Source organism: Salvia miltiorrhiza, chromosome 1 (genome assembly GCF_028751815.1).
Source record: "Salvia miltiorrhiza cultivar Shanhuang (shh) chromosome 1, IMPLAD_Smil_shh, whole genome shotgun sequence".
Lineage (NCBI taxonomy): Eukaryota > Viridiplantae > Streptophyta > Magnoliopsida > Lamiales > Lamiaceae > Salvia > Salvia miltiorrhiza.
Window position 1 is genome coordinate 2278715 of NC_080387.1, and position 15590 is coordinate 2294304.

The following is a 15590-nucleotide window of genomic DNA, read 5'->3' on the forward strand; positions in this document are numbered from 1 at the left end:
GAACCAGCGACACCGAAGAAGGCATGCCAAATCCACAGATCGTGGGATGCAACAGCCTCCAAGATCAAGGTTGGCTCCCCTTGATCACCGCGTGTATATGCGTCGTGCCACGCCTTAGGGCAATTCTTCCATCCCCAATACATACAATCAAGACTCCCGAGCATCCCGAGAAATTCATGTCGCGCCTCGTGCATCTGAGTAAGGCGTATGATGTCCTCCGGCGTTGGACGGTGCAGATAATGGGCTCCGAAAGCCCGGATGATAGCCTTGCAGAACTTCTTGAGGCATACACGCCCGGTAGAGTCGACGACTTTGAGATACTCGTCAAAAGTACCCGCACCGACGCCGGTGGCTAATTGGCGGATAGCCGACGTGCATTTCTGCAAAGAGGAGAGAGAGTCCCAACCTATTGCATCAGTGCTCATCTGGAAGTAAGTATCTTCACCTTGAACAGCCTCGACGATGCGCAAGAACAGCTCCTTCTGCATTCGAAAACGCCGTCGGAAAAATATAGGTTCGTACGTCGGATTGTCGTTGAAGTAGTCTTGCATAAGACGCAGATGGGCATCCTCACGATCACAGTGGACGTAAGATCAGGGACGTTTAACACGTTCCGTCTCCGGCGCCGGTTGGGTGTAGATTTGAGCAAGCAATTGTTTCTGCAACTCTATCTCCTCCATGATCGCGTGAGCTACACCGTCGGATGAATCAAACAAAGAACCGTGGTTGGATTTTGCCATTGTCGGAAGAAAAAAGAAGAAAAGGCTTGAAAGGTGTAGATAGAAAGAGGAGAATTGTGGAGTGAAAGTGAGGAAGAAGAAGGAGGAAAAGAGAATATAAAGAGAAGAAAAAAAAAATTCGAACGATCAAATTTGCACGCAAACCGAGGCAGTCAAAGCTGCCTTCAAAATTAAAAATTCAAAAATCGAATTTTTTTTAATGGCGCGTGTGAAACACGCGCGTTCACACGCGCCTTTCATCAATGGGCAAATGGGCTACACGTTAGAACGTGTAGCCCTCGTGTAGGCAACGGCTGCATCGGCTTACACGATAGCGGCCTTACACGAGTAGGCCGCATCGTGTAAGCGATGCAGATGCTCTTATGATTATTTTTCTTCCTACTATTAACTAGAAGCAATAATACTAAGAGAGTATTTAGCAAAGCTTATAAACTTTTTAAAATATTTTATAAATTATTTAAGAGGTTATAAGCTCCTTCAAAATATTTGACAAAAAAAATTATACTACACCAACTTATTTTTCCAAAATTTTATATATAAAAATTATTTTACAAATATTATTTAAGCATAATTTATTATTTCTAGTATATACATCTTGATAAGTTTAGAATCGAGCCTATCAGATCTAAGGTGGAGAATTTCCCATTATCTACCTGTGTTTCCATGTTCAAAGTAGAAAATTCGAGAGAATTCGGTAGTAGAAAAATGAGAGAGAGAGAGAGAGAGAGAGAGAGAGAGAGAGAGAGAGAGAGTCCATTTTATTTCAAGGATGCCCCTATTTATAGAGATTACAAGAGGAGTAAAATAGTAATTCTATGCTAACACATGCGCTATGAGCACTAACTAACTATGTCTAGGCGAAATATCTAAAGAAAAAGGGGGTGTCAGATTCCTTGTCGGGATATTGTCTTCAATCATCATCTCTGGCGTTACCTTTCTACTCTGCCATAGAGCCTTTCCTCTAATAATTATTTCTCTGGTCTGACGTCGGACTCCTTCTCTGACTCTGGCGTACCCTGGTCAGGTATACTCTGGTCTGGTGCACTCTGAGTGGACTCAGCCTATTCTCAATCTGATTCTGGTCTAATCCGGAGCTGAGCGTTCTTCAATGCCACGGCTCTCCTCTAGCGTATGTTCAATAAGATAATCCACGTGTCATGATCTTAAAGGGATACATATTTCACCCTTCATCACATCTCTCTTCATTTTTCTGTATTCATCAAAAAACTAGTACACTCGCCCGTGTGATGCACGACGAACATAGCTTTGCATCAAAATTAAACGATGTAGTGTGTGTATCGGCTAAGCGATTAGGGGTAAATGTCTAAAACCGAAGGTTTTGGGTTCGAGTCTCATGTGGTGCGGCCTTTAAATTTATTTATTTAAACATGTTAATTTATCAAAAAAATAAATAAATTAAATTATGTATCAAATAAATAAAAAAATAAATATTAAATATAGTTAGAATATAAGTAAATACTATAAATTATTTTTTCTTAAAAAATAAAATAATTTACATCAATTACTCAGTAAGGATCCTTAATTTTATTTTATAATTTTCAAAAGTATCATTTTTAATTTTCCACCTATTTGATGGAAAACTTTGTTTTCTTCCCGAAAATTATAGAATAAACACATCATTCAAATTAAAAGAAACGAAGAAAAAAAAGAAAAAAAAAGTATTCACATAACAATATATATTTTTAAAACATGAGCTAAGTATGCATAAAATTATTTTTTCTAAGTTAGCTCATTATCTATGTCATCTTATTAGAAAAGCTTCAATTGATCAGTAGGAAAATAAATTATATTATTAGAATTTTTTAGAATACTAATAAAGAATTGAATAATTATTTAATGCCAAAAAACAAATCTCAATAAAAATGAAATATATCATTTTGGTTTAGCTTTCTCCTTCAAACATAATTATTTAAATACATTTCTAAAATCGTTTTTTTGCTAAAAAGGTATAATTCTAAAGTTTATAAAATTTTATTGTTTATAATTTTGAACATGGTATATAAACATATATTTATAATTATTTGTAAACTATTTAAATTATCTTATAATGGCAATTGACATCACACATTATTATTATATAGTAATTAAATACCTTTATTCACAATCATAAAAAAAAATCATTTTTGGAATTCTATTTTTCATATAATTTCAACTTGACATAAATATGACCGTGTGGTAAAATAGATATAACGTCAGTTGGATGGAGACAACACCGTTTCAGGGTGTTAGACAATCGAAAACCCTAAAATTATTTTCATTCCTATTTTCGTTTTCTCCTAATCCTTATATCTAATCAAATTTGTTGTAGCAAAAAGAGTTTCTATCTATTACTTTGATTTCTTGGATTACTTCTTGTCATTTTCACTCATCATCTTCATTCATCTCACTTTCTCTCAATTTAATACTTCGATTTTTAATTTATTTAGTTACTCCCTCCGTCCCACGAATCTTGACACGTTTTCCTTTTTGGGCCGTCCCACGAATCTTGACACGTTTCCTTTTTTGGCAATAATTATTACCTTCTCTCTCCTACTTTATCACCTTTATTATATTCTCTCTCCTACTTTATCACTTTTATTACCTTCTCTCTCCTACTTTATCAATTTTATATACTTTATTAATTACACAATTAAAACACTAATCTACAACTCCTTAATTCCCGTGCCGAACCCAAACGTGTCAAGACTCGCGGGACGGAGGGAGTAGATGCTAATTTTAAATATAAATGACATTGTTTTAATATGCCCAAATTAACATTGTATTAGTAATCGACAAATATGGTACGTAGGATATCATATAGTATTTCAGCACAAAATTTGACCAAAAAATAAGCGAGTATGCAAAATAAAAATATATATAATAATTGGATAATTTTAATATATATTTCAAAATTGATGTGCAAAGACCACTAAATTTATATACAGTAGGAAAATCAAAGAAAAAAGTAAACGTTTGTTTAGTCTTAAGGAGATGTGATATTTCCACAAAAGAATTAAAGGTATCTTTATGTTATGCTTAATAAAATAATCCAACATATAAATATAATGTTTCAATGATATTTATTTATTTATTTTTATCAAAAGAGAAGAGAGTAGAAACAAAATTTTGTAGTAGAGAAGGAGAGAGAAAAAATATTAATAATAACGATAACCTTAAAACAACCATGTAAATAAGAAAAGACAAAAACTATGAAAAAATGATATATATATATATATATATATATATATATATATATATATATATATATATATATATAGGGTGCGGTTATAGTGAGAACCACAATTATCGTGAGAACATAAGAACCAATAAAATTACTGCATCTGCTATACAAATTAATGCATCCGCTATTAAATTTAATGCATCCGAAAAAAATAATTTTTTTGCTCCCTTCAGGATTCGAACCCAGCACCTGCATCCATCCACCAAGATGATGCATCCACCGTAGATCTTGATGATCGAATGGCTTAAAATGGTTCTCCGTTCTTATTTTATTAGTGGTTCTTATTTGAACCTCTCCCTATATATATATATATATATATATATATATATATATATATAGGGGCGCGCTCCAGTGAGATCCCTTATTTTTCGTGTAACATGAGGACAATGAATAAGACATATATCTAATGAACAAGATGTATATGCTGATGAAAAATAAAATTTTAAAAATTGGTAATGAATAAGACATATATACTGATGAACAAGGCAGTATATACTGATGAACAATGCAGTATATACTGATGAATAACAAAATTTAAAATATTCTGCTCCCTCCAGGATTCGAACCATGCGAAAAAAAATCACCCTTCAGATATAATATCAGCCATAGGATTGAAGAAATAAACACACTAGATCGTGCCCTAGATCTCACTAAAATTAGGGGAGGGCTAAAATAAAAACACTTCTTAAAATATAAAATATAAACAAGGCTAAAATAAAAACACTTCTTAAAATATAAAATATAAACAATTTTCAGCCCTTAGATCATCAAGATCTACGGTTGATTCGTAACCCTTTTGGATGAATTCGTGGTCCTGGGTTCAGATCCCAAATGTAGAAAAAATTTATTTTTCACAATTCGTAACCATGTTGGATAAAATTCATACATTAAAAAATGTTTATATTTATATTTATATTTATATTTATATTTATATTTATATTTATATTTATATTTTAAGAAGTGTTTTCACTGTAGCCCTCCCCTATATATATATATATATATATATATAAGAGGAGAGAGAAAAATAACATCTTAAAATTTTAAAGTATAATAATTTATTTATTTTAAATTCATACTCCCTCCGTCCCATTAAAGTTGGCTACATTCATTTCGGCACGGAGATTAAGAAATGTATTGTTATGAGTTAATTAAATGGTCCATATTTTTAAATAACTTTTGTTTATCTTAATGGTTTAATTAGTAAATCTGCCAACAACCACCACAAATCTGCTAGCAACTCGCCGCCGCCGGCGACCGGTGACCGGAGCACCACCACCACCGACCGCAAGCACCACCACCACCACAAATCTTCTGACCGGAGCACCACCACCACCACCACAAATCTTACAAAAATCTTGACGATTCCGCCATCCTCCACCATCACTAGCACCACCAAAAATCTTCTAACCGGAGCACCACCACCACCACCACCACAAATCTTGCAAAAATCTTCAAGAAATGAAAAGGAGAAGAGGAGATCTGAAACCAGAATCAACGACCGGCGAGCTTCGAACTCGAATTCTGCCATCCTCTGCCTTCTTCCTCACCGTCGGATCGCATACCAGAACAACCACCACCACCATCGACGCCAACAACCACCACCACCATCGCCAGCAACTCGCCGTCGCCGGTGACCGGATCACCACCACCACCATCGACACCAACAACCACCACCCTCATCTCCAAACCCTAAAAATTCAAAATTTCCCCTCAATCTCCAAATCCGAAGGAAGCGGCGCTTCCTGGAGAGGCAAATCGGCAGCGGCGGCAAAGCCCTAGCCCCAAATCGGAGAGGCAAGCGACTGAAGAAGCGGAGCTGCAAAGCCCTAGCCCCAAATCGAAGAGGCAGCGTCGACTGGAGAGGCAGAGCCCTAGCCTCAAATCGAAGAGGCAGCGTCGACTGGAGAGGCGGAGCAGCGGAGAGGCAAACCCAGAACAGCCAAACCAGAGCAAACCCGCGCCGCCGACGAGGTGGGCGGCGGAGCCTTCAGAGAGAGAGAGAGATAGAGATCTGCTTCAGTGAGGGTGTGGTGTTTTTGGAGGGAGAAGAGGTGAGAGACGAGAGACGGAGTTGAGAGCGTGGCCGGCGGTGTTCTCCACCGGGGAAGAAGGGGGCGGCGTCCGTGGTGCTGTTGTGCGCATGTGTGCGCGCAACGAGAGAGACAGATGGAGAGAGCAAAGACGAGGGAGAGGGAGGTGAAGGGAAGGGACGGCGGCCGGTGCTGCTGTCGGCCGCCGGAGAAGAAGAGATAAGGGAGATTTAAAGAGGCGGTGTTGATGTGTGTGTGTTTTTATTTATTGAGGATTTAGATTTAAGTAGTAGAAGTTTTAATTAAATTAATTAATTGAGCTTAATTAAATTAAATGTTTTTATATTTAGAAAGTGGCCAACTTTAGTGGGACAACCAAAATGAAAATGTGGCCAACTTTAATGGGACGGATGAAGTATTTGATAATTTTTATATCAAATTAAAGATCTTGCATTTATCTTTAATTTAAGATATATATATATATATATATATATATATATATATATATTGAATATTTTTTTAAAATAAATTTTAATTTTTTTTTAAATTACAAAAATATGAAAAAGAGAATATGAGAGAGAGAGTGTGTATATAGAAAAGTGAAAGAAATGTGTGATGAGAGAGGAGAGATGAGAGAGAAAATATATGAGATTTGTTGAGTATTGTTGAGTTTGGTAAATATCCTTAACATGATTCTTTAATTGTCATTTTGCCATAAACTGTTTTCATATAATAAATAAATTTCATTCTTTAATGTAAAATTCACTCTATAGCTTATAAGCTTAATTATCTAAAAATTTTATAATTTATAAATTTTAAAGTATTTTATAAATTATTGCTCTGCCAAGCACCCTCTAATTGGTACGTGCCAAAATTCATGTCGATATTTTTTTTAATAAATCAATAATATTAAATAAAAAATCGCATGACAAACAACTTGAATCCAAGACTTTGGCCTAAACATTAACCCCAATTCTCCATGTCGGTACAGTTAAACATCAATCAACTCACATTATTCTCAATTCTGTCCCCATTTTCTAGATTATTCCCTAACTACTCCACCCCTCTGATCAGGAAAAGTAACCTGAAATGGAGAATTCCGGAGCGGTGGAGGGAATCGAATACTGGCTGCAGTGGCAGGTGCTGCTTTGCGCGCTTATATTCGTGCTCCCGACGGCGCTCGCCGTCAGACTCCTCCGGAAGAGGGGCGGCGGAAGCGATCCACTGAAGCCGGTGGATCTCTGGGCTCCGTGCTGGCGCAATCTCCATCCTCGATGGCTTCTCTTCTACCGCGCCTTCGCCTTTATCGCCATGGCTTACTTGCTCTACGAGACTGTTGCTGCCTTTGGATTCTTCGTCTTCTTTTTCTACACTCAGTCAGTAACTTCTCTCTCTCTCTCTCTGCCTCCCTCACACACACACACACACTTGAATTTTAACTCGAAATTGCGTGATTGTCATCCAGGTGGACGTTTGCACTGGTGCTAGTATACTTTGCGGTTCGTGCATCTCTTCTTTGATTGCATTTGTAGTGTAAATTTGAGTTGTAGGGTTTGAGCTTTTTCTGTTGCAGATTGCTACTGTGGTCTCGATTCGGGGATGTAGGAGGAAACCCATTCAGACTGGGGAGAAGGATAATTTACTGAAAAAGGACATGGAAGAGAAGCTTGGATTTCTAGAAAATCTACTGCAAATCATCTATCAGGTTAGTTATCCCATTCAACATTGCCCATGGTTTTTGCATCTCTGCTCTACTAGCGTTCCATAAGCTACAACTTGATGTGGAAAATAGCTGTTTGTTCTTAAATTTAAGCGTAGCTTAGGGAATTACCCACGGCCAATGGCTGATGGCTATCCCAATTTCTCGAGAATACTAATGGAAGTGTTAATCACAAATGTTTATTTGGCATACTCTGTTATTTCTATTTCTGATTCAATTGCTTTATTGCAATGACTCAACTGCTGGTTTATCATGAGATCGATGGTTTCCACATAACCTGATTTATATATGTTGTTGTTAACACTGGGTAACTAATTTGCTACTAAACAGACATCTGCAGGAGCTGTTATGCTCACAGATATCGTGTTCTGGTGCCTCTTGCTTCCATTCATGTCGGGCGAAAACTTTAAGCTTACTCTGGTGAGCATTATTTGTCCTCGTACATCTTTAGTCTGCCTCTATTCATCTTTTAAAATGTCAATCCGACCCAACTTATCACGAGAATGGCTAGTGGACATTTCATCCTTTCAATGTGATATAAATCAAGCAAAGTAATTCAAATGATAGAATTTATCAAGAGCTTTAAAATATCTCAAAGTTCCAATTCATCCCATATACGTTGTGATGACTCATTTACGTTCTCACTGAAATTCTCCAAGAACATGCTTAGATCATCTATTTGATTATATGTTGCAGTTGATCGGGTGCATGCATTCTGTAAATGCTGTGTTTCTCATTATTGAATCTGCTGTCAATCGCATGGTGAGTTGAGTTTTTTCCTAATCCCACATATCTTGGATCAATAAGAGTTGCCTAATCGAGCATACGCCACATTGCAGCCATTTACTTGGTTTGGGCTCATCTACTTTGTTCTATGGAGCTGCTCCTACGTTGTCTTCCAATGGGCTATTCATGCTTGCTGCGTCAAATGGTAATTACGCGAATATAAGATATATGATTAATCACATCTTAGGATATGATTTACTTTAAATTGTGAGTGGTGCAGGTGGCCATATCCTTTTCTTGATCTTTCAACACCATGGGCACCCCTATGGTAAGAAAAGTTATCATTCAAACATAACACTTGCATATGTAGTGTACATAATGTACGTTTCAATTATTAGGTATCTGGCTCTGGCGTTGGTTCACATCCCCTGCTATGGGTTGTATGTATTACTTACAAAAGCAAAGCATGCAGTCTTCTCAACATGGTTTACCAGATCATTTGTGAGGTTAAACCAGTAACAAATTTAGATGATGCTCTTAATATCCATATCAAATATTGGTACACACACAACAATGAATGAGATTCAATATCAGAACATCTGAATACATGCTGTGGCTTCGCAGGTTTCCGGAGAAGAAAGAAATTTAGCAAGTCAGATTTAGACATTTGGAAATACATGGAACTGGACTGTATCGAGTTATACAGCAAATGTATAACAACACTATAAATATTTTTGTGGGAAGGACCCACTCTTTTCATAGCTTGATTGGTTCTTATTTGATACTCTTAATATAATTCGAAATAAAGGAAAAAATATATCTTGTTTGATACTCTAATATAATTCAAAATGGATCAAATACATATAGAGATAGGAATCACACTATATATTCTAGATTTTGATTATTCTAAATGCGCAAGCATAACAGTGTAGAAAACTACACATGTCGAGCGAGAAAAAAAATAATTCTTAAAACAAAGCCAGTACTTACATATCTAAAAGAAACCCAACGGAATATTTCTTACATACAAGATGAGTTTTACTCATGTTTCACACAATAAGAAGCTTCAACTTTATATTTGCTTCTGACGCAAAAATTAGTTTCTAACCAGTGAAACGACACCCATTTGCATTGCGCAGCAAGTTTATTAATCTACACCATAATTACCCAAATAGTATAAAACACCATGAATTCGACAAAAAGTACTACTGAGTAATGCTATTTAACACGGATATAAAAAGAACTACAGCAGAACTATATCTACATAAACCAGTGATGCGAAAAGTTGAACAAAATTCAAACACAGATAAACTGCAGTATATCCATAATATCGGAACAGATCAAAATTATAACATGAAAAATCCCTTCAAAAACGACTATTCAACATATAAAAACGCCTCAATCACCGGCAGTCTTATTGTAGACATAGGTGAGCCCGCACTTACCGCAGTAGTGCCTGTCGAAGTGGTTTGCCATGAAAGTTCCGGCGCCGCACTCGGCGTTGGGGCACTCCTTCCTGAGCCTCTGAACCTTCCCAGAGTCATCCACCTTGTAAAACTGGAGCACGGCGAGCTTGACCTTCTTCTTCTTATGCTTGATCTTCTTCGGTTTGGTGTAGGTCTTCTTCTTGCGCTTCTTCGCGCCACCGCGGAGGCGGAGGACCAGGTGGAGGGTGGACTCCTTCTGGATGTTGTAGTCGGCGAGGGTGCGGCCGTCCTCGAGCTGCTTTCCGGCGAAGATCAGGCGCTGCTGGTCCGGCGGGATGCCCTCCTTGTCCTGGATCTTGGCCTTGACATTGTCGATCGTGTCGGAGGATTCAACCTCCAACGTGATGGTCTTACCCGTTAGGGTTTTCACGAATATCTGCATCTTGTAGGGTGCGCGGGTTTGGGATGGGGAAATTGGTAGACGGCAGTTTATAAAGATTAGGTTTTGGCGGAAATTGGGTGGGCTTTGTAGTTTGGGCCTATTGGACCTATTTAATACTCCCTCCGTCCCGACTTTTGGTATCCAGTTGAGAACGGCACGGGTTTTAATAAAGTGATTGATTGATGTGTTGTGAGTGAAATAAGGGTTCCACATTTTATGTGAGAGTTAAAATAATTAAAGTGGAGTAAGGGCTCCACCTACTTTTACCAAAAATAGAAATGGATACTAAAATGTGGGACGACCAAAAAAGGAAAGTTGGATACTAAAAACTGGGACAGAGGGAGTAACTTTTTAATGATTCATGTTTTTTTTTATTATAAATATATTTATTTTAAATATTTTTATTAATTTAAGAAAAATTTAGGACATAACTAATAAACTTGTTTATTTCAATGAAGCAATATGCTCAAAGATTCACACATGTTACTTCGATATATGTATGTAGGCATATAAAAAACATTACCACCGTCGACGAAAAATGATAGACACATTTTCTGGAAATAAATTTAATAAAAAAATGTGGATAGTGGAGAACGGGTCTCACGATTGTTTGATATGAGTGATTGTGATTGAATTAAATGTGATTTTTTTTTCGTAAATAAGGGGTATTGGTAAGGATAAAAGATAAGATAAAGATATGAGTTCACGTACTAAAAAGATACGTATACCATTTTTCATGAAGGCCAAAAATAACAATTATGTCCCATTTTTTTCTTATTTTTCAGAAATCCATCATCTAATAATTTTTTATTTATAATTTATAATTCAATAATAATTCTCTCGCTCTCTAAACATGAAAATCTCAAATCTAAATATTTATTGGGCTTGAGATCCATCAGAAAATAAATAAATAAGTGAATAAATAGTTATATAAAATTAAAGATACTTGTGGGAACATTTTCATATACCTAATGAAACGGCCTCAAGGCCTTTAATCGATAGGGTAATAATAAAGATCTCAATTATAAAATAAATCTCTTTGAAATAATATAACTTATTAAAATCGGGCGTGTATCAATAGTATACTAATTAAAGGTCGTCTATATTCCCTATGAAAGGGTCGGGATATCACAGCCTAAGCCCTTATTACATGAGTCTTGAGCTTGGAACTGAGTCGTTGAGCTGCCAAGATAATCCCCGATTGATAAGATCAGCCCTGTCAAGTTAGTGCTACACAAAATATTTAAAATAATAATAATAATTGTGTTAATAATAATAATATAGAAGAAAGATTTCAGCCATGTTAATTGCATAGCATTGATGCAGAGTTTACTCCTCATCAATATGTATAAAAAAATTTATATACTTCTTATATGTATATTATAGGCACTGTACGTGTGTATATATATATATATATATATATATATATATATATATATTCAATTCTTTAAGAAATTCAAGCTTCAATTATTTATTTATAAATATATAATTATATTTGTGGAAATACATTTTGTTTTAAAGCATACTTATAATATCAAAGTTATTATTATACTTTTTTTAATTAGGGGCGCGACTAGACTAAAAAAAATTAAATAAATAAAATAATTTCAAGCACTTTATAAATTAAAAGTTCAATAATTTTCAAATAAAATTTGTAAAGAAAATAAATGGTTTTGGGCTGTGACAATATATGATTCGTATATTTTGTAAAAGTAAATATTTTTTAAATTTTATCTTTTAGAAGGGATATGTATCATTTACACCTTAGTTTTAATCTCGAGGATAAGAAACTTAATCTCTAGATTCATTTTCCTTGGATACTTACATTAAATTTAATTTATTTATTGTCTTGAATTAAATTTTTGACTTTTGGATACCATACTTAAATTATTGGATAAAATGTTTAGAATATATTTATTTTTAATGCGTAACAAATGTTACTAGCTCTGTTAATTTTTGTGTGTGGATACAACTTTGATCAAGTTATCATTTTACAATAATTCTCGTTATTTTGTAGGTGATCTAAAGAATACACTTGAAATTGAAACATATATATAATTTATATTTCTTGAAATTAAAAGATACTATGTAAAGGGTAAATTTGGTTTAAAATCATAATAAATTTTTAAATTTTGGTTTTTCCCACAAAATTTCATTCTTGTTTCAAAATACATAATAAATCATTTTTTTTGGAATTTCCCATAGTGTGACTTTCCAGCGAATTTTTTAAATAACGTGGCGCCGAACTTGAATGATATTGCATATTTAAGGGTTAAGTATCACTTTCACCCTCACTCTAGATTCATTTTCCTTGGATACTTACATTAAATTTAATTTATTTATTGTCTTGAATTAAATTTTTGACTTTTGGATACCATACTTAAATTATTGGATAAAATGTTTAGAATATATTTATTTTTAATGCGTAACAAATGTTACTAGCTCTGTTAATTTTTGTGTGTGGATACAACTTTGATCAAGTTATCATTTTACAATAATTCTCGTTATTTTGTAGGTGATCTAAAGAATACACTTGAAATTGAAACATATATATAATTTATATTTCTTGAAATTAAAAGATACTATGTAAAGGGTAAATTTGGTTTAAAATCATAATAAATTTTTAAATTTTGGTTTTTCCCACAAAATTTCATTCTTGTTTCAAAATACATAATAAATCATTTTTTTTGGAATTTCCCATAGTGTGACTTTCCAGCGAATTTTTTAAATAACGTGGCGCCGAACTTGAATGATATTGCATATTTAAGGGTTAAGTATCACTTTCACCCTCAACGTTGACACCTGTTTACTACCTCAACGTTTTAAAACTGAAGCAAAACGCCCCCACATTTTAACGGCCGCCCCAAGCGCAGCTCTAACGGGATCAAGCACCGTTAAAATGCAAGGGGCAATTAGATTGTCATGTCACATAATTTCCATGTAATTACATTGTATTGACACGTCATTTAAATTTTTTATTGGAATCTGTCGTCGTGGGAAATTCCAAAAAAAATAATTTATTATGAATTTTAAAACAAAAATGAAAAATTGTGGAAAAAATCAAAATTTGAAAATTTATTATGATTTTATATTAAATTTACCCTTATGTAAATCCTATACTTCACATGTTACATGCACTCAACTACTTGATCGATATTTCTACATGGGCAGTAAATCATGACAAATTCACTTCACTACTCATGCCATCGGTCTACTTTGTTAATATTAGCATTAAATCGCCGGAACTCCACATAATTTACACTTCTCATTAACAATTACTAATAGGAATCTAGCTCAGGCGTTGGTTCACATACCCTTACAAAAGCAAAGCATGCCTTCTCCACATGGTTTCCCAAATCATTTGTGAGGTTAAGCCCACGTCTGATTGGGTGTTCTTAGAAGTTGGAACGGATTTCAATTAATTAAATTTATTATTTGTTTAATTTAGATAATGACTTAATCATTACCCTTACTTGAGAGTAATTCAATCAACCAATTTGTTACCCCTCAAAATAAAGGGAGAGGGGAAACAAAAGAAAGAAAATCTCTTACTAATGTTTCTTGTTAAACCAAATACTTAATAAAAATAATGATTCCTATTGTTATCATTCCACTCATTTATTTAATTTCATTCCCTTTTCATTACTCTACTTAAACCAAACGAGCACTAAATTACTAACAAATTTAGATGCTATAAAAAATCCTCATCAAATATTGTAGGCACACACACAGGAGATTCAATATCTGAACATATTCGCAGAAGAAAGAAATTTAGCATGTCAGATTTAATCAATTGGAAATAACAAAACTATGATATTTTTGTGGGAAGAATCCATTTTGCATTCCCACTCTCATACCCAACACTATAATATTTTTGTGGGAAGAATCATTTTGAATCCATTTTGCATTCCCGCTCTCATTCGAAATGGATTAAATAAAGGAAAAAATATAGAAGTTTGTTTGGTTCTTGTTTAAGACTCCAAATACTCGATATTCTAGATTTTTATTATTGTAAACGGATATAAATCATCTAGTTATCTTGATTGTAATGCGCAAGCATAGTAGTGTGCAGAACTGTTCTTTAACAATGCCAGTAATGCATGTAAAAAAAAAGAAGGCAATAGCATATTATAAATGAAGAAAAAAACCAAAGAAATATTTCTTATATCCAACATAAATTCTAAGGTTTCAAACAATAAGTTGAATTCTGACCAAAAATAAGTTTCTAACAGATGAAACGACACCCATTAGCATTGCACGGCAAGATTTATTAATCCACCATCATTACGCAATCAGAATAAAACACGCTGAATTCAACAAAACACGGATAAAATTAACACGGATATAGAAAGAAGTATAGCAGAACTAAATCTATATAAATTAAAAATTGCAGTATCATAACAGAGCCAAAATCCATAATACCTAAATTCAAACTGATCAAAATTATAACATAAAAAGAGAGTTCAGAAACGACGATTCAAAAGCATCAATCACCGGCAGTCTTGTTGTAGACATAGGTGAGCCCACACTTACCGCAGTAGTGCCTGTCGAAGTGGTTGGCCATGAAAGTTCCGGCGCCGCACTCGGCGTTGGGGCACTCCTTCCTCAGCCTCTGAACCTTCCCAGAGTCATCCACCTTGTAGAACTGGAGCACGGCGAGCTTGACCTTCTTCTTCTTATGCTTGATCTTCTTCGGTTTGGTGTAGGTCTTCTTCTTGCGCTTCTTCGCGCCACCGCGGAGGCGGAGGACCAGGTGGAGGGTGGACTCCTTCTGGATGTTGTAGTCGGCGAGGGTGCGGCCGTCCTCGAGCTGCTTTCCGGCGAAGATCAGGCGCTGCTGGTCCGGCGGGATGCCCTCCTTGTCCTGGATCTTGGCCTTGACATTGTCGATCGTGTCGGAGGATTCAACCTCCAACGTGATGGTCTTACCCGTTAGGGTTTTCACGAATATCTGCATCTTGTAGGGTGCGAGTTTGGGATGGGGAAATTGGAAGAGTGGAGTTTATAACGATTAGGTTTTTGCGGAAATTGGGTGGGCTTTGTAGTTTGGGCCTATTGGACACATGTTATATCTAAATAAAATACAACTGCAGACAATAATGCAGCCCACAAGGCCCAAACAACCACGTTCGGTGAAGAGAGGGGCCAATGATTTTGGTGGGCGCAGCTCTGATTTCTCGCCCTATTGGACACATTTGTTAACTTTTTGACGTTTCATGTTTTTTTTAGGGTTAATAGCCGAAAAATACACGAACTTTCACGAA

At 35.3% G+C, this 15590-nt stretch overlaps 2 protein-coding genes across 3 annotated transcripts; one reads left to right on the top strand and one right to left on the bottom strand.

Moving 5' to 3' along the window:
- Positions 1 to 6936: 6936 nt before the first annotated feature.
- On the top strand, positions 6937 to 10329 carry LOC131007259 (uncharacterized). 2 transcript variants are annotated; one of them, XM_057934414.1, is made up of 10 exons: positions 6956 to 7006; positions 7042 to 7387; positions 7477 to 7510; positions 7585 to 7716; positions 8062 to 8151; positions 8428 to 8493; positions 8571 to 8662; positions 8738 to 8785; positions 8856 to 8963; positions 9082 to 10329. In XM_057934414.1, exons 2-10 carry the CDS (start codon positions 7101 to 7103, stop codon positions 9104 to 9106), a joined length of 882 nt encoding a protein of 293 aa, XP_057790397.1. In that variant the 5' UTR covers positions 6956 to 7006; positions 7042 to 7100; the 3' UTR covers positions 9107 to 10329. The 2 variants fall into 2 exon arrangements, with proteins under 2 accessions (XP_057790396.1, XP_057790397.1); XM_057934413.1 differs by having other exon boundaries at positions 6937 to 7387.
- LOC131007260 (ubiquitin-40S ribosomal protein S27a-like) lies at positions 9649 to 15309 on the bottom strand. Its single transcript, XM_057934415.1, has 2 exons — positions 15056 to 15309; positions 9649 to 10326 (listed from the first exon to the last, which is right to left on the bottom strand). Exons 1-2 carry the CDS (start codon positions 15281 to 15283, stop codon positions 9856 to 9858), a joined length of 699 nt encoding a protein of 232 aa, XP_057790398.1. The 5' UTR covers positions 15284 to 15309; the 3' UTR covers positions 9649 to 9855.
- Positions 15310 to 15590: the final 281 nt, after the last annotated feature.

Coding starts and splice junctions, on each gene's coding strand:
- LOC131007260 (XM_057934415.1), bottom strand. CDS start 15,283: ATGCAGATATTCGTGAAAACCCTAACGGGTAAGACCATCACGTTGGAG. Junction 10,327..15,055: donor TCCTCCGCCTCCGCGGTGGC/GCGAAGAAGCGC, acceptor GCACCCTACAAG/ATGCAGATATTCGTGAAAAC.
- LOC131007259 (XM_057934413.1), top strand. CDS start 7,101: ATGGAGAATTCCGGAGCGGTGGAGGGAATCGAATACTGGCTGCAGTGG. Junction 8,152..8,427: donor AAAACTTTAAGCTTACTCTG/GTGAGCATTATT, acceptor TATATGTTGCAG/TTGATCGGGTGCATGCATTC. Junction 8,663..8,737: donor CATGCTTGCTGCGTCAAATG/GTAATTACGCGA, acceptor TGAGTGGTGCAG/GTGGCCATATCCTTTTCTTG.